This window comes from Barbatula barbatula (genome assembly GCF_947034865.1).
Source record: "Barbatula barbatula genome assembly, chromosome: 15".
Classification (NCBI taxonomy): domain Eukaryota; kingdom Metazoa; phylum Chordata; class Actinopteri; order Cypriniformes; family Nemacheilidae; genus Barbatula; species Barbatula barbatula.
In genome coordinates this window covers 18362367-18388133 of record NC_136778.1, presented here as the reverse complement: position 1 = coordinate 18388133, position 25767 = coordinate 18362367, and the positions used below count along the sequence as shown (strand labels likewise).

At 43.4% G+C, this 25767-nt stretch overlaps 1 protein-coding gene across 1 annotated transcript in view; it reads left to right on the top strand.

Moving 5' to 3' along the window:
- The window catches only part of LOC306905107 (brain-enriched guanylate kinase-associated protein), a 75077-nt gene that overhangs the window by 28374 nt on the left and 20936 nt on the right, over positions 1–25767 (top strand). The window contains exons 2-5 of the mRNA XM_079475501.1: positions 10427–10468; positions 13215–13256; positions 14647–14846; positions 20330–20491. Coding sequence (XP_079331627.1) covers positions 14776–14846; positions 20330–20491 — 233 coding nt within the window. The 5' untranslated portion in view covers positions 10427–10468; positions 13215–13256; positions 14647–14775. The remainder of the gene's footprint in view (positions 1–10426; positions 10469–13214; positions 13257–14646; positions 14847–20329; positions 20492–25767) is intronic.

Here is a 25767-nt window from a genome sequence, read left to right as displayed (position 1 = left end):
ACCATAATATCAAAGGCATAGGTGTTACACCGTAACTAGGCTCAAAATTGTGTTCTTGTACAAATTATGGGTCAATGTTCTAATAACCCTATCACGATTCATATATAAATGTTCCACTTTTCCTTCTTTAAATGATGGTGTATAGCACAGTAATGTATTTATACCATACTCATTTTATCTTCGTCTAAGAATATTACAGCGCCAAAACTTCCAGGCGACCATAAATGCAAATGAGCTATTGAGCCGGACAAATGAACATGTTTCCCGCTCAAAAATCAGCTCACTACATTGGATCGCCCACTCTGGAGAGGTGTGACGCCCTCAGGGTTAAAACATCTGTGCACGGAAGAAAATGCGCTCGTTGTTGTTCCTTCAATATCTCGAGACCTGCCTCCTCCCTGGAGACAGCCTTTTTTCTGTCAGTTTGCTTCGGCTAAGTTCGCTCTTCCTTCGTCAGCCAATCCGGTTCTCAGGGAGAATCCAACGGACTCACCGCTTGCTTTAAACGCACCAGGACTTCCATCAGCGCAAACCAGAATTTGTCCCAGCACATCTAAAAGCCAATGCAAGTATCTGATCTATTTCTAAATAGCTGCGCGTAAGCTTTGCCCGTAAACTTTATTCTTTGGGTATAAGTCTTGGTATAAGTGATGTTATGGCGTTGTCATCAAATTAAAAATCTTATCTTGTAGAGGAAGTTAGAAAGAGAGGACAAATTAAACCTTACAAATTACTTACATAGATACAACTGATTTAAAACTGACCATTTTAATAAAAACATATTATATCGCTATCCATTACCATCTAGTTCAAGCTGTGCACATCACTAATTGTATTAGTTCCTCTTTTGCAGATTTACACATTTTTCCTTACACACACATTTCTCAATTAACATTTCAAGGTTCCACTGCTGCAGGGTTTCCCTTAAACATGAAATGTGATTTTTCCCCCTGAAGGCCACTTTGGGAATTGAACCCCACACAGCTTCAGATAATGTGAAAATTACAATGTTTTATGTAATGTTTGGTCATTTTGACAAGTTAATTTTAAACGGACATATTTGGAGACACAGTTGTGCTATTCCCTCCTCATTTTATAAACTAGGAGATCTGCTCTTTGAATGAAGTAGGGTGTTAAAAACATAATCTTTTGAATATGTCATGATTTTTCGACTATGAGTGTATTAAGTTTAGACCGTTCAGACAAAGTGAGGCAATGTCTTTCATTTCAATGGTAGCCTAGCAACACAAGCGACAGTGACTGTTGGCGATATGAAATGGACGTGTCTAGTGATTTGCTCAACTTTATGCAAATGTTGAAATTTAGATATATTTTTAAGATGGAAAAACGCAATTTTACAGGGTTCTCAAATGACAGAGTACTATCGAATATAAAGCCAAGATTCTTAGCTGAAGATGATGGTTTTATGGAACATCAATCAATAGTTAAGCAGTATTCTTGGTTGTTACGTAGGGCGGTTTTCGGTCCGATAAGTAACACTTCAGTTTTGTCCGAGTTCAGTAATAAAAAAAAATTGCTACTCATCCACTTTTTTATATCGACTATGCATTCCAGTATTCGATGGAATTGTTGTGTTGAGGCTTTGAGGAAATATAAAGTTGTGTATCATCAGCATAACAGTGAAAGCTTACTCTGTGTCGCTTTATTATATCTCCTAGAGGTAGCATGTATAATGCGAAGAGCATAGGCCCTAAGACTGAGCCCTGTGGTACACCGTACTGGACTTGCGATTTGCGTGATACCTCATTGTTTATTGCTACATATTGAAAACGGTCGCATAAATAAGATCTCCTTAAAACCGACATCATTTTCGAGTCTATGTAGGAGCATGCTGTGGTCAATGGTGTCGAATGCAGCACTAAGATCTAGCAGCACCAATAAGGAGATACAACCTCGGTCAGACGCCATAAGCAGATCATTTTAAACTCTAATCAGAGCAGTCTCTGTACTGTGATGTGCTCTAAATCCAGACTGGAAATCGTCATTAATCTCATTCCTTTGGAGGAAGGAACATATTTGAGTTGAGACTACTTTTTCCAGAACTTTAGATAAGAAAGTTAGATTCGAAATAGGTCTGTAGTTAACTAGTTCTCCAGGGTCCAGATGTGTTTTTTGACAAGGGGCCTTATAAAGGCCACCTTATATGCTTTAGGCACATGTCCTAATGTCAGAGATGAGTTAATAATGCTAAGTAGACGATCTATAATTTCTGGGAGCCTCTCTTTCAGTAGATTTGTAGGTATAGGTGATTTAGATGATCTAATGATTTTAGATAGTTCATCTTGATCTATAGTAGAAAATAAACGTAATTTCTCCTTAGAGGCGCTGTAGTTAGTCGTTTGTTCAGCGGGATTCACTTCTGGTTGCATAGTTATAATTTTTTCTCGAATATCTTCGATTTGATTTGTGAAATAGTTTATAAAATCATCACTGCTATGCTGGTATACAGAATCAGAAGTCGCTGACGATTTATTTTTGGTTAATTTAGCCAATGTATCAAATAAAAACCTAGGGTTATGCTGGTTTTCTTCTATTAGTGATGAAAGGTAGGCGGATCTAGACATTTTTAGGGCTTTCCTGTATTTTTTAATACTATCCTTCCAGGCAGTATGAAATACCTCTAATTTAGTTTTCTTAAAGTTGCGCTCCATTTTCTGTGCCGCTTTCTTTAGAGCCTGAGTGTGTTCATTATTCCACGGTGTCGGTCTTTCATTTTTAATCTTCTTTAAGTGCAGAGGAGCAACTATGTCTAGCGTTTTCCGAGAAGGTGGCATTAATATTTTCAATGGTAAAGTCAAGATCTTCAACGTTAATACTCATGCTAGAGATGCCGGTTCGAATCTCAGTGCCAGCAGGTCATGACTGAAGTGCCCTTGAGCAAGGCACTTTGCCCCTGATTGCTCTGCAGTTATGTGCCACTGTAAAAAAAAACTACTTGTAAGTCCCTTTGGATAAAAGCGTCTGCCAAATGAATAAATGTAAATGTAATACCGTAAGACAATATGAAATCTAAAGTATGATTACGAAGGTGAGTAGGTCCTGACACATAATGACTAATGCCCATGGAGTTAAGAGTGTCTTCAAAAGCCATTCCTAAAGCATCTGTATCATTATCTACATGAATGTTAAAGTCAACAACAACAAGGACTCTGTCTGCAGCCAGTACTAGTTCTGATAAGAACCCACCAAATTCTTAAATAAAATCTGTGTGGTATATACAATAGCCAGAATACATTTTAAAGATGTTTTGTCCTTAGTATTAGGTATTGATGCATCAACTACCATGACTTCAAAAGAATTGTATTTAGGATTAGACTTCTGAGAAATGCTAAAAGAGTTTCGGTAAATTTCAGCAACACCACCCCCTCTGCCTTTTAGGCGAGGCTCGTGTTTATAATAATAATCTTGGGGAACAGACTCATTTAAAGCAATATAATCATCTGGCTTTAGCCATGTTTCTGTCAGACCGAGCATGTCTATTTTATGATCTGTTATCATATCATTAACAAAAAGTGCTTTATTAGAGAGAGAGATCTAATATTTAGCAATCCGAGTCATAACAGTTGATTATCTGTATTATGTTCATGTTTAGTTAGTTTAACGTTAATTAAATTACCTTTGAGAGGTTTACGCATTATTTTATGTTTGCTAATCCGGGGGACAGACACAGTCTCTATTGGAGCACTTCGAATAGGAGTAAAGCAGTAAAAGCAGCTGAGCTCACATCATCATTTCCCGTCAGTTACGGCAGGGTTTGTTTATCACTGTTTCTAGGCCAACCTAAGCAAGGACCGCCTTAAAGGGGATGTGCAATGGTGCATGCATTCACAAATAATAATAACTGATACTGTAGATGGATCGGTCCCAGCTCGAAAAGATGCCAGACATGAACCACACATGGTAAGTGAGTCATATATCTGTGTTTTGTTGGCAATGGCACCGCACATGCTTTAGTTCCACTTCCGCGATTTTACAATGTTTAATTATTATAAAAGCAGCTTTACAGAAAGACAAAAAAATATACTAAAGTTAGTACAGATGTGCTCAAGTTTATTTGGTACCCTTACAGCTTATTGAAAAATGCTGCATCCCTCCTGAAGTGTGATGAAATTTAAAGCTATTGTATCATGTATACTGTATGTCGCTTTGGAATGGCATAGAATAAAGCAAAGAAGCTGTGTAAAGAAATTAATTATTGTTTATTCTACAAAGATATTCCAAAATGGCCTGGACAGATTTGTTGGTACCCCTTAGAAAATATAATGCATATTTCAAACTAATTTGTTTATTTAAATAGTATCACACATGCATCCAATCTTGTAATCATTTCATTTAACCAGTGATTTAAAGGGAGGAAAGTAGTCAGTGTGCTGTTTGTGTGTAGATAATGTGTGTAGATAATGATACAGATGCTTTAGGAATGGCTTTTAAAGACACTCTTAACTCCATGGGCATTAGTCAACATGTGTCGGATCCTACTCACCTTCGTAATCATACTTTAGATTTAATATTGTCTTACGGTATAAACGTGGTGTAGAACATTCTAAATATGTTCTTGCGTGTTCAAAATTGGAGGGAGGCCAGTCAAAGTAAATCTTGAAGTTTATTGATCAGAAGATTAAAAAATACAGCCGGGAAAATGGTTTCACAACATCTTTATAGTATTTGTAGTCGAATCTCTTCTTGCTGTTGGGTGCGGTGCTGCCTGGTATTTGTCCAGCTGTCACCTGCTACTTCCTCTTTTACATGCTCTCTACACCCACCACTTCCTCTTTGAAGTACACTTAATATTAGCTCTTAAGTTTAGCTTGATTTCACTCTCAATTAACCAAAAATAAATCGTCAGCGACTTCTGATTCTGTATACCAGCATAGCAGTGATGATTTTATGAACTATTTCACAAATAAAATCCAAGATATTAGAGAACAAATTATAACTACGCAACCAGAAGTGAATCCCGCTGAACAAACGACTAACTACAGCGACCGTTTTCAATATGTAGCAATAAACAATGAGGTATCACGCAAATCGCAAGTCCAGTACGGTGTACCACAGGGCTCAGTCTTAGGGCCTATGCTCTTCGCATTATACATGCTACCTCTAGGAGATATAATAAAGCGACACGGAGTAAGCTTTCACTGTTATGCTGATGATACACAACTTTATATTTCCTCGAAGCCTCATGAAACACAGCAATTCCATCGAATAGTGGAATGCATAGTCGATATAAAAAAGTGGATGAGTAGCAATTTTTTATTACTGAACTCGGACAAAAAAGAAGTGTTACTTATCGGACCGAAAACCGCCCTACGTAACAACCAAGAATACTGCTTAACTATTGATGGATCTTCCATAAAACCCTCATCTTCAGCTAAGAATCTTGGCTTTATATTCGATAGGACTCTGTCATTTGAGAACCAGGTCGCCAACACCTGTAAAATTGCGTTTTTCCATCTTAAAAATATATCTAAACTACGTCATATGCTGTCACCATCAGATGCAGAGAAGTTTATACATGCCTTTATGACATCAAGACTAGATTACTGTAATGCACTATTAGGTGGTTGCCCTGCAGGCCTATTACAAAAACTCCAACTGGTCCAAAATGCGGCAGCTCGAGTTCTTACGCGTACAAAAAAGTATGAGCATATTAGCCCGGTTCTGTCAACCTTGCGCTGGTTACCTATAAAGCATCGCATAAACTTTAAAATCTTGCTTATTACCTATAAAGCCTTGCATGGTTTAGCTCCTCACTACTTGAGAGAACTTCTAACGTATTATAGTCCATCACGTGCACTTTGTCTCAGGTGTCAGGTCAGTTGGTAATACCTAGAATTTCAAAATCAAGTGCAGGCGGCAGATCCTTTTCCTATTTAGCGCCTAAACTTTGAAATAGTCTTCCCTGCACTGTCCGGGAGGCAGACACACTCTGTCAGTTTAAATCTAGACTAAAGACGCATCTTTTTAATCTTGCATAGACTACACTATCATAATATATATATTTCAAAGATCTAGGCTGCACTAGTTAGATCAACCGGAACCAGGGACACTTCCAATAAGGGGGATGTATCAAACGGCCCAATCATAAAACCTTATTTTTGTTAGGACTCTGTCTTCCTGTCTCGGGCTTTCTGGCTCCCTGGGCAGAGTCATGACATTGCCACGTTTTTCGGGTTTCTGTTGTGTTATGTGTGGAGACATGTGGCTTTATGTTGTTACTTGATGCCACGTGTCTTCCTGTTATGTCTCTCAGCCCCACCCTCGTATCTCCTGTAATTTCATTAGGGTTTCATTCCCATCGTCTGTTTTGTGTTTCACCTTCGTTAGGATTTTATTCCCATCACCTGGTAGTTGTTTCACTCGTTATGGTTTCATTCCAATCACCTGTCACCACTCTCCCCATGTAATCACTCCTCGTTAGTGTCTCCCTTTATATAGTCTCAGTTTCTCTCTGTTCAGTGTTGGTGCATTATCTTTTGTCTGATGTTAGAGTTTGCTATCAACGCTCACGGTAGTATCCCCGTTTCTCGTCTTGTTGGACTACCCTGTTTCCTGTTTCAATTTTGTGAACATATTGTTTCCAGTGTTTGTTTTCTAGTGTGTTTTTGTTCTTGTTTTTCCCATTGTGGGTCTTTTATTTAATAAACATTTATACTTAACCCCTCGTCTGCCTGCATCTGGGTTCTGTCCAAAACCATTTCGTGACAGAATGCACCAACCGGTAAGAACCCAGCAGGCGGCGATTTTCCCTGCAAGGTATCCACAGCCTGGTCCCCTCTGCAGCATTCGCCAGGGGAACTTGGACCTGGATGTGTACCTGGACAGGTTCCTGGAGGCCGCAGGGGAGGTGCTCCTCGGGGAGGAGGAGGTGACTGCGGCGTTCAACAGCGGCCTCAGGGTTCCCCTATCGCCAGCGGAGATGAGGCGGCTGAGACCTCTTGACTTTGAGGGCGTACTTGGTTCGCCATGAGCCGACCGGAGCCTAGGGTCTCCATCCTACCGAGGGTCTCTTCTCCGTTGGGCCCAATCACTGAGGGTCTCACCCTGAAGCTCGGAGTCGTGACTACCTTCTCGGACCCTGCAACCTCTCCACCAACCACCAGTCTTCGGGGCAAGCGTGGAAGGAGAGAGTCCTGGGGGTCCTCTTCGGAGGCCTCCAACGCGGAGCCAGCCCCGTCCTTCACCTCCTTCCTCCAGCCGACTACCAGGCAATTGGCTCGGCAGAAGAGAAAGAGGCAACGGAGGGGGGCACGTAACCCAGCCCAGCCGGGTCTACAGCCAGCGATCCAGCAGGCGTCCAGACCTGCCTTTCCGCAGGTTTCCAGACCTGCCTCTCCGCAGGCGTCAGGACCTACCTCTCCGCAGGCGTCAGGACCTGCCTCTCCGCAGGCGTCAGGACCTGTCCTTCCGCAGGCGTCAGGACCTGTCCTTCCGCAGGCGTCAGGACCTGTCCTTCCGCAGGCGTCAGGACCTGTCCTTCCGCAGGCGTCAGGACCTGCCTTTCCGCAGGCGTCAGGACCTGCCCTTCCGCAGGCGTCAGGACCTGCCCTTCCGCAGGCGGCCTTCCAGCCAGTGCCTCAGCCAGTTCTCCGGCCGGCATCACTTCAAGCGTTTTTCCCCCTTGGACACACACCTCTCCCTAGCCCCTTCAAGTCCCCGCCGGTCTCGTCCGGTTGTCTCAAGTCCCCGCCGGTCTCGTCCGGTTGTCTCAAGTCCCCGCCGGTCTCGTCCGGTTGTCTCAAGTCCCCCCCGGTCTCGTCCGGTTGTCTCAAGTCCCCGCCGGTCTCGTCCGGTTGTCTCAAGTCCCCGCTGGTCTCGTCCGGTTGTCTCAAGTCCCCGCCGGTCTCGTCCGGTTGTCTCAAGTCCCCACCGGTCTCGTCCGGTTGTCTCAAGTCCCCGCCGGTCTCGTCCGGTTGTCTCAAGTCTCCGCCGGTCTCCTCCGGTTGTTTCAAGTCTCCTCAACCTGTCCCACCCTTTTCTGGTGTCCCCATGGTTTGGCCTCCCATTCCCCCACCCCCCCTCCCATGTTTGTTGTTTTTGTTGACCCACCCAAACCCCTTCATAGCCTCCCTTATGTTACCTTTAGTTTGTTCTGTGTTGTGCTTGTGGTGTTTGTCTTTGTGCTTTTGTGTTTTGGCCCGCTGAAGTTTCTCCCTTGAGACGCCATGGGGCGTTTCTGGGGGCGGGGGTAATGTTAGGACTCTTTCCTTCCTGTCTCTGGCTTTCTGGCTCCCTGGGCAGAGTCATGACATTGCCACGTCTTTCGGGTTTCTGTTGTGTTATGTGTGGAGACATGTGGCTTTATGTTGTTACTTGATGCCACGTGTCTTCCTGTTATGTCTCTCAGCCCCACCCTCGTATCTCCTGTAATTTCATTAGGGTTTCATTCCCATCGTCTGTTTTGTGTTTCACCTTCGTTAGGATTTTATTCCCATCACCTGGTAGTTGTTTCACTCGTTATGGTTTCATTCCAATCACCTGTCACCACTCTCCCCATGTAATCACTCCTCGTTAGTGTCTCCCTTTATATAGTCTCAGTTTCTCTCTGTTCAGTGTTGGTACATTTTGTTTCTAGTGTTTGTTTTCTAGTGTGTTTTTGTTCTTGTTTTTCCCCATTGTGGGTCTTTTATTTAATAAACATTTATACTTAACCCCTCGTCTAACCCCTGCATCTGGGTTCTGTCCAAAACCATTTCGTGACAATTTTAACCTCCTTTCCAAACAATGAATCTACTACTTCAGGTTCTTTTGAAGCAGAAAACAAGTTATTACAGACGATAGAGGACTTAGGTAACAAACATTATCCTGCAAAAAAAACATGGACAAGACCAGTTAATAAATAATTGACAAAACTGCGATTGGGATGATTATGATGACCATCCCCGCAGTAACTACAAGCATGAATATATTTACAACTATAGAATTTGCAAACATTTTCATTAAAATTATACCACATTGGAGTTGCAAATGGCATCACCTTAGAATCACCAGGCTGGGGATTTGGGTTATGCTTAGCTTGTAGGAACACAGTTTTTGGGAACAGATTGGAAGTGTGAGAGTGAGAGCTACAAATCGAGCAGGAAAGAGCTGCTTGATATGATGTCATCACCCTGCTCAGGGTCCAAGGGCTGCGGCAATTTAGCAGGTGTGGAGTGTGATGTAGATGACCTTAGAAATGGGTATTTGTCGGATGACAGATTCTAGAGCCTGATTCCAGAGCCTGGATTCTGGAGATCATGTCGGAGAGTTAGTGAATGCTGAAAACACTGGGTCGTTGCTTTGGACCCTAGCATGGCTTGTTTGAGCTGAACCGGCAGGACTTAAAGGGTTAAGGTTGTGATCAGCTGATGACAGCTGATAGCTGAGCTTGACTACAAAGCCTGCCTGAACTAACACCGATTCTTAATTAGTAAGTTACTACTGTCATGGTTTTTGAAAAATGACTTGTAAGTTTTACTGTTTGCACTTAAAATTCAATAGCCTCCATAACTGATATGACTTTCTGGTCCCTTTTGGCTTAAAAGTTAATGTCATAAGTTTATTTACAAATTAGTAAGGGTGACTATATATTTAGTTGAAACAATGTAGCAATCACACATGATACATCATTATGATTTGGGCACCTATACCCAGTACTTTTAAGGTTGGATGAGTGTCATGTTTACAATGGGTGCATGATCATATTTTCTGTGCCATCCCAAAGTAACTGCTGGCCCCTACCAGGCCACCCCTATGAAAAGTCCCTGGCTCTGCCACTGATCCTGATGTTCAATCAGTCCGCAGGCTCTCACAGGAGGATGACACAAGGTGGTCCTACTTGAGCCGGCATAATCTGTGGTTACCTCAGGATGGGTATCCTGTGGTTACCTCGGGATGGGTATCCCGAGGTAGGTTGGGTCTTTCTTAACTATTTTTATTCCGTATTGCTTGAAAAACATGTGGCCTTTGAATGTTAACCTGTAAATAAGCTCTTTGGCTAACTTTGGTAAATTCGGGTGTGTGACCTGGTCAGCACAAGTGAGCAGCGCGAGACAAACCACACTGATCGTGAGAAACACAGACATGCTCAACAGGGCTCAGCGAAGGATTCAAATGAAAACATATTTTGTAGACCTGGTCAGAGGGGACGGCACAGTGCTGAGTGTGGAATTCAATTCTAGAATAAGACAAACTGTTTCTGGTTTTGATTTCATTTTGTTTACTTCTGTGGGCTTATTTCATTATTTGATCAGAGATAATGCAAATGAATGCAGAAACGATGCAGAAATTTCCACCATTATTAAAGCTACATTTTCAAGGATTATATATGTGATATTTATTGGATGTATATTTTAATAAATCACGGAGACACTGTTTCATGCGACTTGTCGTTCAACTGAACTCTTGTTTATTTATTCTTTTGCAGGTTACAACCTAACACATCCTAGACCGAGAGCGCCATCCTCAGGTAAGGAATAATAACACAATCAACATACATCACATCTCCTCTCTTAAGAAATAGATTACACAACACAACTGCTATTATTAATTTCTCAATTAACACTATAACTTACATAAATCAGTGTTGTTTCCATAACCCATTAACTATAAACATCTCTTTACTCTTTAACTCCTCTTTATGCTGTCATGGAGAATAGAGTTTTGGTTGCCTAATCAGTCTACCCCAGCTTGACCTTTTGACCTGTTCTTGCTTGTCCACAGTTGGTGTTACAGGACTTTTCACTGGTGACAGTGCAGGTGACTGCACTCGTATACTACTCTCTTCACTCTCACTGTTTGCTGAAGAACATTCATCCAACTCTATAGAGCTTGGTTGTGAAAAAATAGTTTCTCTGGTTTTAAGCAGGTGTCTCTTATTTCTTCTGAAAGTGTTTCCGTCAGGCCTTTAAATCAAATGTGATCTTTGTTGTTCATGACTCCTCAACACCAATGCTAGTTGCCAGTTGTTTTTGACTTTTACACTCACTTTTTCTCCATCTGCTATAGGTGGTAACTGTTTTGCTCCACAGTCAAAGTATCTTTTCTGTTTCAGCTGTCTGGCCTTGATGTCTTTATGTACATTTCTGTACAGTTGTGATCTCAACAGCTGTGTTGATGTAGGTATTTTTGTTTTCAGTCTTCGACCCATAAGCATCTGTGCAGGAGATAGTTTCACACCATCCAAAGGAACATTTCTGTACTCCAATAAAGGAGATCTCTTTGGCTCTCCTGTGCTTTCTTTAACAGGTTCTTGACAGTCTGGATTGCTCTTTCACTTTGCCCATTAGCCTTTGGAAATCCAGGACTCGAGGTGGTATGTCCAAACTCCCAGTTTTCTGCAAATGCTTTGAATTCTGCACTTGAGAATTGCGGACCATTATCCGAAAACACTTCATCCGGGATCCCATGTCTCGCAAAAATGGATTTAAGAGCTGTCACCACATGTTTGCTTGTAGTCTGTGTGAGTTTAGCAATCTCTGGAAATTTTGTAAAGTAATCAACACACATCAAATACTCCCCTCTGTCGAAGTGGAACAAGCCTACTCCTACTTTCGCCCATGCTCTGTCTGGAATGTCATGGAAAATGAGTGGCTCTTTGGTGTTAGTCCGTCTGAAAGTATTACAGAACATCACATCTCTTGCCCTCTCTTTGATTCATGAACTCTTTTTAGCATCTCTGCTCTCAAGCTTTGTGGAACTACAATTCTCCAGTTCTTAAAGAGTAACCCTTCTGAACAGGTAATTTCATCTCTGTAAGTCCAGTACTTTTTTATGTCTGCTGGAACTTGTCTTATGTCTGCAGGCCATCCTGACTGAACTGCTTCCACAACTTTTTGCAACTCTTCATCTTCTGCTGTTGCTGTTCTGAATGTATTCTGCTTTTCCTTTGAGATTGGCAGACAAACTGACAACGTATGAACTTGTAACTCATATTCCAGGAGTGGTTTCGTTTGTTCTCTTAGGTAAGCTCAGAATGTAATTTTGGTCTTTGTTCTCTACTTTGTACACTCTTTTAATCAGTCCAAGTTTTGAGCATGCTTCTCTTCCCAGAATTGCTGGTGAATCTTCATCTACAACTTGAAATTCTAGATCAAACTCAGTGTCTTTGTAACCACATTTAAGCCTTGCTTTACCCTTTGTCTCCATCGTGTGGCCAGAATAAGTAACTAACGTGCAGTTTGAAAGGTAAGTATGCAGTTGTTTATTCTGAATTCTTGAGTCCATTTCTTGTTTTTACTTTCCATGGTAGAGACCGTATTCATTTGTGTCAGCCATTTGCTAGCTGTTTGCTCAATTTGTTCAACTTCGATGGTACCTATAAACAATTCAGCATCTTCTTGATGTTCTATCTCATGGACTTTTTCCTCTAATCTTCTCGGTTTGCCTTTTTGTTGTGGTGTTTTGCATATGCACTCATCACATATTTTTCCATAAGCTGGACACTTCCTTGGTTCATGTACATAACCACATCTTGTGCACTCTTCCTTTTCTTTCCCTGCGTTTTTGAAATTCGCATGTCTGACAGTTGACTTTGTCCTCGTTATTCTGTTCACAGCCACTTCTGCTACTTCATGCAGCACTTTCATATGGCTTTTTGTTATTTCGTTTGCATGACCGATATCCACAGCCTTTGCTAGGTTCAAATCTGTTTCTCTGAGAAGCTCTCACTGTGTCATTGTTAACACCACAGACAATGCGATATTTAATCAAGTCATCATTTTATCTTCCAAATTCACAGTCTTTCGCCTTATTTTTTAGGTCAGTTACGTTTGCATCAATGGTTTCGTTCGGTCCCTGCGCTCACGTGAAAAACATATGCCTCAGATACGTAATATTCTTTCTTGGCTCACAGTACTCTCGAAACTTCTCTTTGAGCACATCAAAATCATCCACATCATCATCAAAATCCATGGTATTAAATACCTTTATTTCATCATCTCCCGCCACGTGAAGCAATGTCGCACATTTTACCTTGTCACTCTTTTCTGCAATGCCAGTTGCAATCAGATACAGATCAAACTTTTGAATCCATGTTCGCCAGTTTTCCGCTAGATTTCCCTCGAAATCCAAACTGTTAGGAGGCTTTAACTGCTCCATGGTTTTCTTCTGACACCATGTGATGTTTATTGGATGTGTATTTTAATAAATCACGGAGACACTGTTTCATGCAACTTGTCGTTCAACTGAACTCTTGTTTATTTATTCTTTTGCAGGTTACAACCTAACACATCCTAGACTGAGAGCGCCATCCTCAGGTAAGGAATAATAACACAATCACCATACATCACAATATAAATAATGCGCAACCCGCGCTAAAATTCAAACCCTGCTTCAGCCATGCGTGGCATAAACAAAATATCACCCCTTTTACTTTTAATAATATGAAACAAAAACCCACAATGGGGAGTAAACAGGAATGAAACAAAAGACTTCCCACAATGGGGCAAAACAAGAAACCAAAACATGGCAAGAATCCAACAAAGGGTGTAAATTCAACAAGGTAGGGTAGCAGGGTAACATGGTTACATAGACACAAGCTTGAACACAAGCCGTAAAAAAAACGAATCCGGACAGGACAGAAAACCCAAGGGCATTAAATAAGGAGACTAACAAAGGAATAATTAACAAAGGATATGTGTCGGGAATGAAACACTGAAGAGAAGCTAAACAAGGTAAAGAGAGGGGCGGGGCCGGAATGAATAAAATTTATGTCATGACCATCAATAATATGTTTCTCTTCACACAAAACACGAGGTTCTGTCATGATCCTGCCAAAAAGAAATGACATGAAAAGGCAGAACCATGAAAAAATGTACATGCGTACATACATGTATAAAATATTTTTCTTTAAGTTATTATTGGCTTTGTTCAAACCTGACATTACAACTTAAAAAGGAAACTAAAATACCTGTGCATGGATATGTGTAATAGGGTATTTTAATGGGATACATGTGCCTGGTTTTGGGAGCACAGTCTCTGGATACGGGGGTAGATTGTGGATCGTGGTCCACTTCTTTTGTTTTTCATGTACAACAAGGATTAGAACGCTAGCTCACAAAAGTAGAGGGTTGGAAACGGCAACAGCACACTGACGGGGCAGTCTGGAGCTTTCACATTAGACATTTTGGTGTGATTAATGTCAGAGTTTATTATTAGATTATTATATGTTACTGGAAAAGGATTATTATATGGTACCTGAAAAAAGCTGAGATTCAGTGGCACCCATACCCAGTTGTCACGGCACCCACTTTGGGAACCACTGGTTTAGAGTACCTTTCTGCTGTTAAGTGAGCTTTATGGCTGTAGAATATATCATGTCAAGTTTACCAAATAATACAAATTATATATGATGTATCTGTAGCTAATTCACAGGTACAGCCAATATTATGAGAGTAAAACAACAATACAAACGTAAAACCTGTTGCAAATGTTTTTGTTAACTCAACCTTTAAGTAAGTCGCAGGCTGTCCTAGTTCCATTTTATAAATCATCTTATTGCTTGACAGTCTCGTGCATGAAGGTATAAGATGCTTCACAGTCAAGTGAAACATTGGAAAACACTTTCTTAATTGATGTCTCAGATCATTTTGTAATGTTTTTGCAACCTGCCACGAACCCCTGCCACTCTCTTTGCTCTGTTGCCAGGGTCTCCAGTGGCCAATCATGACGGCAAAGAAAAGGTAATAGATTCAACAAGGATTAAATGGGATCCATGTTAGGGAGTGGATAATAGAAGTACAGACCTTCAGGAGAGGTGGCCTACTGCGCAGAACCATGAAAAAGATATATATTGGGAAAACAGCTCTTAAAACCTCTCGAAATGGTTGTAAACACCAGAAAAAAAGGTAAGATACTATTCTAGCTTTGCTGTCTGCCCACCACAGTCATCTCATCTGCATCTCTCATAGATTGACCACCCTTGCCATTATGACTTTTTCCAAGTGTGAAATAATAAACATAAACCAACCAACAACAAAATTTATAAGGAACCTAGGGTATAGAGAGATGCATGGCTTAATACGTTGTAATAGCCTTACACTACCAGCATTAGAAATACGTCAAATATTTTCTTTTCAATTACGTAAAATGATGGCAGCCAAACTGAACACAGACAAAATAATCAGTTCTTCAGTAAATAAAAGGGGATGTTTGTATAATAAAGAAATAATAAAGAAATAAACGACACTATTTTCATACATTTTAATATTGTTGGTCAGAAACAATTAAAACATGCATACGAATAACCAAAATCATTGCAAATTTGATATATACACAGTGTTTTAGTCATTATAAATGCATTTTATCAAGATTTAGACTTTTTGATGTTGATTTACATCAGTAGCCTATTGTCTTCTCTCTCTCGTTCATAAGCTGACGGGGACTAATACAGAATAAATAACCAAACTGCAAGCATCTTATGTTTTGTGTTTATAAGTATATTGTCATAATGTTTAAAGTATATGATAATTGTGGATTGTAATGTCTTAAATAGTCTCAACTATCTAAAAGGCGGTAGTTCCCTTTCTGTCGGTCTCTCGACGTTGTGTCGAACCGACAGATGGGGTTCGCCCTTGAGAACCTATCATCTTCTGACTATTTTAAAAGGCCAATGAAATTGGCGAATGAAATTTGCATGCCGGGCTCCGCCCCCGGATATCCGTGTATAAAAGGGGAGCCGGCGTGCTCATTCATTCACCTTTTGTTCTTCGGAGCCTTCGCATCTGATGACATTCTTCGAATTGCCGAATTCTACGACGCGGTGCAGCGGAGATTCCCCTAGGCGTCCTGGCAGTTCCAGAGGTGTTTTTCTAAAAGAGCAATTTCCTCAGCGTGGCATTGCCCGCTGATCTCTTGGGTGCAGTACACTCATTGAGGACGCGGACGGACACGGTGGTTTCCGCAGGTGTTCGGGGGTCCGACCACTGTGGCAGCCTCGTGGATTCGTCCTGCCCGCACTGTGGGCGGATGGCTATTCAGACGTTGTGTCACGGTGGCTGTGTTCTGTCAAGATCCAGCCACCACCTCGTTTGCTTCCCATTCTGTGACCACAGCGGCTACGGCCCTGCCGTCAGCGGCGGCGAGCAGCGAGGGTGATGTGGGGATTATCTTGAGCGTTAATCCGTCAGCCGGCCGGCTCTCGGACCGCTCGCGCCCCGTCTCGCATGTTTAGCGGTTCCCCAAAGATGGTCCTAAGCCGTCTTATTCCTCAGCCACGCGCTCGGACACGAGCCGTGGAGATGAATTGTCTCTTGCAACATCGGAGCGCGACCTGCTGGCATCAGACTCTGGCGATTCCCTGAAGCTCCCTCCCTCGAAAATTGAGCACAGGTGAGAGCAGACGTCAAGATGTCAGCCATGCTCGCTCGGACCGCCGTGAGTGTCGGATTGCGGTGCACCGCAGCCCTGGCGCTCGTGGCTGGGTACTTCGCACATTGGGTCCGGGCGCGACTCCAAGCCGTGCCCGGCTCAAGTGCCGAGTTTTACCGAGCTGCATAAGGAGTTCAGTAAGACCTGGAGCACCCCCTTCGGCGCGCTTCTGTCTAGCTGACTCTATCGCCCTCTCTTTCCTCGGGGAGGCAGCTAGGGACTATGTCAATGCACCCTGGGTGGAGCATGCAGTCGCGGGTATTCGCAGACGGCAGCCACCTGGGGAGCTTGACCTAGACTCACCGTCCAGGGCATGTAAGGTCTCGACATCTCTGGTGTTGAGGCTGGCAGTGCCGTGGGCCAAGCTGCCACCACTCTTACGCCATGGCCATCCTGCAGGCCAGGGCGCTAAAGAGAGCCCCACGGGGTAAGACCGACCCATGTAGTGCCGCCGCCGACTGGCCCTCTGGGGACCACGGTGGCAGCGCAGGCTGGGTCGGACGATGTCCACATCAGTGGCCCGGAAAGACGCCTCGGACTCAATCTTGCGCAGGTGGGCGATGTCGAGAAAGGCCACTTTCCCGACTCCCCTCTCGCAAGGTCGGCTGATTGGTGGCGCTGTCAAGGACTGCTCCAGCAGCCTTTTGACAGTGTAGAAACAGACCGGCCTGCTGTGACCTGGCCACCTTTCGGCCGTAGAGGTCTCACGTGGTCTGCCCCCAGCAGCCCCGGCCTTCTCCAGCGTCTACTCCGGCTCTGGTGCCCCCGCAGGTGGCCCCCCGGAAGAAGACGTCGAGAGAAGGTCCCCCTAGAGAGATTGAACCATCGGGCCCGACCCAGCCTTGGTCGCTGGATGGTCGGTCTGGGGCGGTCCCTGCCGCATCCCAACACCTTCTGGGCCCCTCCGGGGGCCTAGTGCCCGCCTTCTCACAAGGAGAGGTCTCTCTCTGGGTCTCACCCTCTGAAAGATGGTGTTCGGAAACTCGACGTTGCTTCGTGGCGGCACGCAATGGCGAGTATAAAGCAGCCCTCAGCACTCTCGCTTCGACGGTGCGTCGAGCTGCGCCATCGCCTGGCAGGTGATTTAGTGGAGCTGTTCCCCGGGTCTGGCTCCTGGATGGGACGAGGAGTTCCTGGATGATCTACCCCCCACAGTGGTGGAGACTATCACTCAGGCAAGGGCCATGCCCACAAGGCTGGATGCCTTTAAGTGGCGCCCCTTCTCGTCCTGGTGCTCTTCTCGAGGAGAAGACCCGCGGAATTGCTCGCTCAGGAACGTGCTGTCCTATTGCAGGAGAGGCTGGGGAGTAATCTCCCTTTCCACATTGGAACGTGGGTACCCGCTTTCGCCAGATATCACGTACCAGTTGCTGGTGAGCCTCTGGGGCGGCATGACCTGATTATTAGGTTCCTCTAGGGCGCGAGGGGCTAAGGCCTCGTCCACGCCCCGTACCCTCTTGGGGCCTTAAGGTGAACCTTTGGTCCCCTTTTTTCGGGCCCTGCGGAGAGCTCCCTTCCTCGTTCTGCGAGGGTGAGGCACCTGCAAGCATTCCGTGTCCACCGATTGCAAAAATTCAGGCCCGGTGACTCTCACGTGATCCTGAGACCCTGGGTGTCCAGTAAGAGCATTGCGCCTCTACTCGAACCACAGGGCTTCAAGGCCTTGAGCCGCTCTTGTCTGTTATGGAGGTCAGCAACGGGAGTGCTGTCTCCGAGGAGAGTTGTCGCGCTGGATCGCACACGCCGTCACTATGGCGTGCCGATCCTTGCCCGTGCCCATTTGAGTAACGGTACACTCCGCTCAGTGCGCCTCTCTGGCAGACATCTGTAGAGTTGCGGGTTGGGCTACGCTATACCTCACAGAGGCTTGCAACCTCCGTGGGGAACCGGCAGCTCGAGTCTTGCCAACAGGTGACACCAGCGGTCTTAGGGCGTACGCCTGCGCATAGCGCCATTCCCATTCTTAGGTGGATCAGTGCGCTATGGGCTGCCTCCCTTCTTTACCCAAGGGTGAAGAATAGGCAGTCCGTCCATACATCAATAAGCACTCAGGGCGGCGGGCTCGGCGGAGCAGCCCTGCCGCCTATGGCCGGGTATCAAGCTGAGTTATTACATGTAGCTCTAACCGGACCTAGTGCCCCACACGTAGTAACCCCCCACTAGGGTGGTTCCGTCTGAGATGTCGTCATGAGATGGTTCCCCGCGTGGCAACCCATGACCTCCCCCAGGTGGACATCCACCTTGCGGCATTCCGCACATACCTCCCATGAGTTCTCCCCTATTTGGTGAGACTATGTTGGTGTCTCCACTGTATTCCCCCTATGGTGGGAAGTGGTCTCCGTAGCGCACGTCCACATTGAGGGAACAGCGCTTACCCAGTAGACCTAGGGTACCGGACGGCTTCTCGTTTAGAGAACAAGGCCTCCGTCTGTGGTGGCCGAGGGCAGGGGCTACTCATCTTTGCCAAAAGCTCCGGGAGCCCCTGCCTGCCCACTGGAAGGTTACAAATTACGCGATAGCGCTCACGTGTGGTTCGCCCAGGCCGGTCAACGTCGCTTCGCTAGAGCTTGTGACGCGGCTTAGTGCTGTGGCGTTTTCAATAGGAACCCCATCTGTCGGTTCGACACAACGTCGAGAGACCGACAGAAAGGGGACGTCTAGGTTACGTATGTAACCTCTGTTCCCTGATGGAGGGAACGAGACGTTGTGTCCCTCATGCCACAACACTAGCCGTCCGCTGCAGCAATCGTGAGATGCTCTCAGGCTCCTCAGCACAAAAGGTGAATGAATGAGCACGCCCCTTTTATACCCAGATATCCGGGGGCGGAGCCCGGCATGCAAATTTCATTCGCCAATTTCATTGGCCTTTTCAAAATAGTCAGAAGATGATAGGTTCTCAAGGGCGAACCCCATCTGTCGGTTCGACACAACGTCTCGTTCCCTCCATCAGGGAACAGAGGTTACATACGTAACCGAGACGTTTAAAGCTATGATTTAATGCATGTTTACCTTGAACAAACACTTACTGCCAAATGAATAAATGTTATGTAAATGTAAAGAGAACATGTCCCTGTCTATTTTTATATCTGATCTTATGTTTGAGGTATCATATTTTACTATTATATATGGAAAACATGTGTGCTTTGCTGTAGCTTTTGCTGTTTTAAAATGTCACTTATAAAAAGCCAATGCCATTGCTTATACTGTATATTAAGCCATACATCTCTTTATACCCAAGGTTCCATTTAAGCATTTATTGATCTTAATACATGATTCATTTTGCTGTGATTATGCTGTGCTTAAGCAAATGTGTTACTTATTGGAGAGTTTCGTGTCTCGAGAGAAAAGTCTCTAGCATAAACAAAAAAGTGCCATGGTAATACCATGTTATGGAATATTGCATGGTAAAATCGTTTCAGACCATGGTATTTTTAAGTTTCTTGGAGTACAATGTATGATGCATGTATATAGCAAACATTATGTAACAACTAAGAATGAACATTAAAGTGAAATTACATAATTTTTTCATACTGTACCATGATACCCCACACTTCATATTTGGGGATTACAGACTTCACTTAAAACCACACTTAATTTTTTCCTGATTCTGTAAGTTGGTACAAGTGATAATGTGTGAACTGACTGTGCGGAACCTATGCTGTACATATGAACTTTAAGGGATATAAGGTCAGCAAGCCTGAGTACTCTAAGCACTCTTAATGTTTAATAAATGTGATGAGTACCTGTTTGTGATTTTTACAGTGATAGAATATGTTTGTGATATTTCAAAATGAAGTGAGAAAAGTTTACAATGTTACACCAAAAAAAATTAAAATTCTAAATTCCTTATATTGATTGTGGATTTCTGCCTGATGCATGTTCAAAAGTATCAGAAAGAGTTTTTGTACTTTTTTTAGTAATTTTATGAAGTTATAGTAATAACATCTATGTCTGTGTTCAGCTCTCTGCAAGAACAGAAGGAGGACCTACGGAAGCGTCTCTCCTACACCACTCATAAGCTGGAGCTTTTAGAACGCGAGTTTGATTCTACAAGACAATACCTGGAGACTGAGCTGCGACGAGCACAGGAGGAGCTTGACAAGTTCACAGACAAACTACGCCGGTAAAGAATCTTGTGCACAGACACATCTGGCTTCAACACTGTAATTCTTTCCTCACATTAGGTAGCTGAATAAAACAATTAATCAAACAGTAAAAAACAAAGATAAAAATTCTGCCACACAAATTTGTTCTTAACCTTGTTCTATTGTTTATGAAATTGGAGTATTTTAAAGAGGTTAGTAGTTGTTAGTAATATGACCTCAATCCGTCAGCCACTGGCTCGCGCCCCGTCTCACTCGTTTGACCGTTCCTCAAAAGATGGTCCCACCCCATCTTGCTTCTCAGCCACTTATTCGGAAATGGTGCGGATGGAAATAATGAGATGTCGCTTGCAGCATCAGAGGGCGGCCTCTTGGCATCTGACCCTGACGATTCCTTGGAGCACCCTCCCTCGGGAGGTCGAGCTCAGGATTAGGCGGATGTAGAGATGTTAACCATTCCTCCCGGCCCATCTCGAATGTTGGGGGAGTGGCACGGTGCGGTGTACTGCAACCCAATACTCGCGGTTTGACACTTGGTTTCTCGGGACCGGTGACGGCTCAGGCCCTGGTTTCGGACAATGTCCACACTAGTGGTCCAGGAGAGACACCTATGGCTGAACATTGCACAGATGCGTGATGCCGAGAATATTTGCTTTTGGTGATACGGTTGAGGACTTTTCCCAGCAGTTCTCCACGGAAAAGAAGCAGATGGAGGCCATCAAGCACATCCTGCCACTACGCGACCCAGCCACCCATCAAGCATATCCTGCCTTCCCAGCAGCCCTGCCCCTCTTCGACACCAGCTCCAGAGCCCCCTACTCAGGCGCCCCCCCCGAAGATGACGAAAGAGGAGAGCATCATCCCGTCTCCAACCACCGCAGAAGCATTCCTGACAGGATGAGCCCAGGGAGATCGAGACCCCCATTGGGCCCGATACCAGCCTCTCTCTCTGGGCCGTTCTCACAGCCGCTCTAACCCTCCACAGGACTGTGTTTGGCAACCAGACATTGCGTCACGTCAAGACACGATGTCGGGCTTACTCTCCGGCAGCCATCAGCCCTGTCAGTCAGACGGTGCGATGAGCTGCACTATCGCCGGGCATGTCAGTAGAGCCGCGCTCCTCCCTGGGGGCCTCCCCATGGCGAGAGAGCCGCACTGTCAGCCATCGAACCGGTGAAGCAGATCGAACCCCTTGTCCCCCTGTCTCCGTCCCTGGGAGCCTGGTTGGCACTTTCCAGACCGTCCATCTCGGCTATGCGATTCAGTGCGCCAAGCCCCACCCAAGTTTCGGGGCATCCTCATCACCGTGCTTAGGGCGAAGGGTGCAATCGAGCTTGTCCCTCTGGCCGAGATGTTCTCCGGGTTTTACAGCCCGTACTTCATCGTCCCCAAGAAAAGCAGAGGGATGCGCCCCATTCTGGATCTGCGTACATTGAACAGGCAACTACACAAGCAGCCGTTCAGGATGCTAACGCAGAAGTGCATTCTAAGGTCTGTCAGATGTCAGGACTGGTTCATGGCCATCAACCTGAAGGACGTGTACCACTTTCAGGGTTAGGGTGCTGTGTACAATGGAAACACTGTGTGCAACGGGCACGCCTGATGGAGGGAACGAGACGTTGTGTCCTTTCATGCCACAACACTGGCCGCCCGCTGCAGCATTCAAAACACGTTTCTCAGGCTCCTCAGACAAAGGTGAAAGAATGCAGCAAATTTAATTCGCCAATTTACAATGTCCTTTTAAAGTCAGTCAGAGATGATAGGTTCTCAAGTCAAACCTCATTCTGTTGACACAACGTAGCTGAGACGTTTTTTATAGAGGATGAAAAAATGACCTAATTAAGTGTATAAATAAAGTGCATGAATAAATAAATTAATAAATACAGACATACACGGAGAAAATGAACAGATAAAAGAAATTAAAAATCAATTTAGATGTGCAGCCAGTCCTCCCCAAATCTGCTCCGAGCATGATTCGAACCGGTAATTACCTTGACACGAGAGCCTGACTTCCTAACAAGTGTCCAAATCTCACATTTATCACAAGAGCACTGATGGGGAGTGAGAACCATAAAATTATTTTATTATTTCAGTTTTTCCTTCATTCTTTTACTGATTAATTTATTTGTTTATTGCTACATTTATCAATTTGGTAAATAAACTGTATGCAGAGCGGAGAGGAAAGCCTCGCTCTCAAGCGCTTTCCGCTGCCATATTTTTGGTGCCATTGCCATGGTGAATAATAATATCGGAGCTTCATTTATCATGGCTTTTAACAATCGTGGTGTATGCGCTTAACTTGATTGAATTAACTCAAATCAGCTGTTCTGAAACCAATCTTCGTGTAAATCAACTCATTGTTGGTTTGAACCTACTTATTAAAACAGGCACCTGATGCAACACAAAGCCAGTTTTCACACAAAATAAAGGTAGCTTTTTTAAGGAACCTACAGAGCGGGAACAAAAATTTGATTAATGCAGACTACACAATTAGCCATGTAATCGAATACATACTTTTGGTCAAATGCACTGGTAGACTAATGATAAAATAACAGTTACAAACAACACTAAACTTTATGTAAAAAAAGATATTCCATGATGACTACACAGTAAATTTTGCAGAGGTAAATAAACTCTATAAGAGTTATATTTAACACTGGGTCAGAGTGTATTTGGTCCCACTCAGAAATGGTGATAAATTAACTCTCATCATGGTGTCACATTTCCATAGTAAAATTAACTCTAGTTTGAGTAAACAATCTACACTGTGCAACACTAAATAGTGTTTCTACAGTTTAACAATAATGCAGAATTAGTCTTCATAATATTTCATAAATATATTCAGTTAAGCGTATGCACCTCGACTATGAAAAGCCATGATCAATGGAGCTCCGATATTACAATTCACCATTGTAACGGCGAAAAAAATGCAACATGGTGGCAGAAAGCACTTGAGAGCAAGCCACACTTTCCTCACCGCTTTGCATATAGTTGATTTATTAATGTGCTAAAGGATGACATTTATGTAAATATCGCTAAAATAATATTAATTACTTTGTATATATATATAATAGAGAAGACACGTGATGAGAGTCAGAAGCAATGTGTGCTGCTTCATGTGCAACTGAAAAGTTACTATTTAAATAACTGTTTTTTGGATTTATTCATGTTCACATTTACATTACATTTACATTTAGTCATTTAGCAGAAGCTTTTATCCAAAGCAACTGACAAAGAGATCAGAGTAATAAACGATATGTCATACAGGAGCAATAATACAATAGGTGCTAATACAAAGTTACTACCTGCTGAGGGAAAGAGAGAGGGTTTTTATATTTTTATTATAATTTTTTATTCACAGAAGAGATGGGTTTTAAGTCGTTTTTTTAAAGGTTGTGAGAGATGTGAATGTATTTAAGCTTTCCTGTAGCTCAGTGGTAAGAGCATGGTGTTAACAATGCCAAGGTCATGGGTTCGATCCCAACAAATGTTGAATAAGGCATATCAGCATGATCGCGTCTTTGCAATCTGATCATTGAAGGATAACTATTCATCAAATATGACTCTGAGGTTCCTGGCTGTTTTGGAAAGAGTTATTGTGGTATTGCCAAGTTTGATTGTGAGAACGTGATGCCCCGTGGGGTGTGCCGGAAACACGAGTAGGTATGTTTTGTACCCCTCTGGCAAGCGGAGCAGTTTAACGGTGCCACATGGTGGTACACAGTTCTAAACACTGCAGCAACTTTTAAGCAATGGTTAAGTGAAAAGAGAGTAAATTACTATGTAAGCAGCATCCATTTGCTGGGACTCTGTAAGTTGAAGTTCTCATGTGAAAAGGAGAATATTTACTTGACATTTAAATTAGGTAAAGCTACAAGGGACATTTAAATTAAAGCAACAACGTGTGGACCTATTTAAGTCTTTCTGAATGAACGTTTGTTATTTAAAGACAGGAAAAATATTTGATCACTTGTTGTTGAAACATGATTTGAGCCTTAAAGGGTTACATAAAGGAGTATAGTAATATTACTGTTGTTGGTAAACACTATATTTAATTACAAGGGAAGTTTTTGAATGTTAAATGTCCTGAATTTATCCTGAATTATTTAGATTGGCTAATCCTTTAACATGAGAAATTGCTTCCACACAACCTTGCAGGAAATCTGTGAAGTCTCGCAAGGCCAGAGGTTCATTTGCTCCAACTTTGGGCCTTCATGTTAGCTTTTCTCTAAATACTCTTTGTCCAACAAATGAGTGCCAATAACTTTCCTGCAGGACCTGCCAAGCACCTTGATATGCTTCTAAAGATTGTCAGCAGAAATATCCCTCCAGTGAGGTAATTCTTCTTCTTTTTTCACCAAGTGGTAGGAGTTTTCAATCAATAAGAGCCATGAACGACATCTTCCAATCTATACATTTCAAGAGACCAACAAAGATGGTGGGTTCTGGAACAGGCAGACGAAGTGTGGTTAGGGATCTGGCTATTGCGTGAGCTAGATTTGCAGTTTCCTCAGTTGGTGGGAACTCATATATACTTGCAGAGCTTTAGCTTGTTCCAATTTAGCTGCAAATTCAGCCTCAGAATCTGATAATTTACTTGAGACTTTAGAAGACTGACTATCAGATCCCTGAGATGACTCTGAATTGATTTGGTTTGTAACTGTGCATCCAAAGATGGATCCATATTCATCCTTATTTAGCACTTGCCTTAATCTTTCCTTCATAAGCTCCGTATTGTAATCTTCGTAGTATTGGCTCAAATCGTTGATAAACTGAATAATGCTTGCTTGTAATGTCTTGTTTCATGTGATCAAGGTCCTCATGTGTACAGAATGTATTCAGTCTTGATCTAGTCTCCCTTGCAGTCTGCTTCCATGAATAATAAGCCTTACTGAAGTCTTCTGTTGTTTCTTTGCTGTGAGATCTCTAGACCTTTCTCTGTTAAGCTTCTTTCCCAGGTGCTTGCTCTGGTTGGTTGCACAGGGTAAGCTATAAGTGATACCTCACAGACCTCTAAAATATAGGCACCCAAAGGATATTAGCATACAGGATCAATGCAAATATACACAACAATATTGACATTTAACACATGCATGAGCACAACGCACCACCCAGTCTCCTCCCCTAATTAAATCAATTTAAATATGGTAATGAGTCCACTTTGGCAAAATATAGCAGAAAGAAAATGGCTAAAGCAAGCGTCAAGAAACTAAACTTTACGGAAAGTGAATTGGAGGTGCTACTATCGGAGGTAGAAACTAGAAAAAATATTTTATTTGGAACTTTGTCCTCTGGA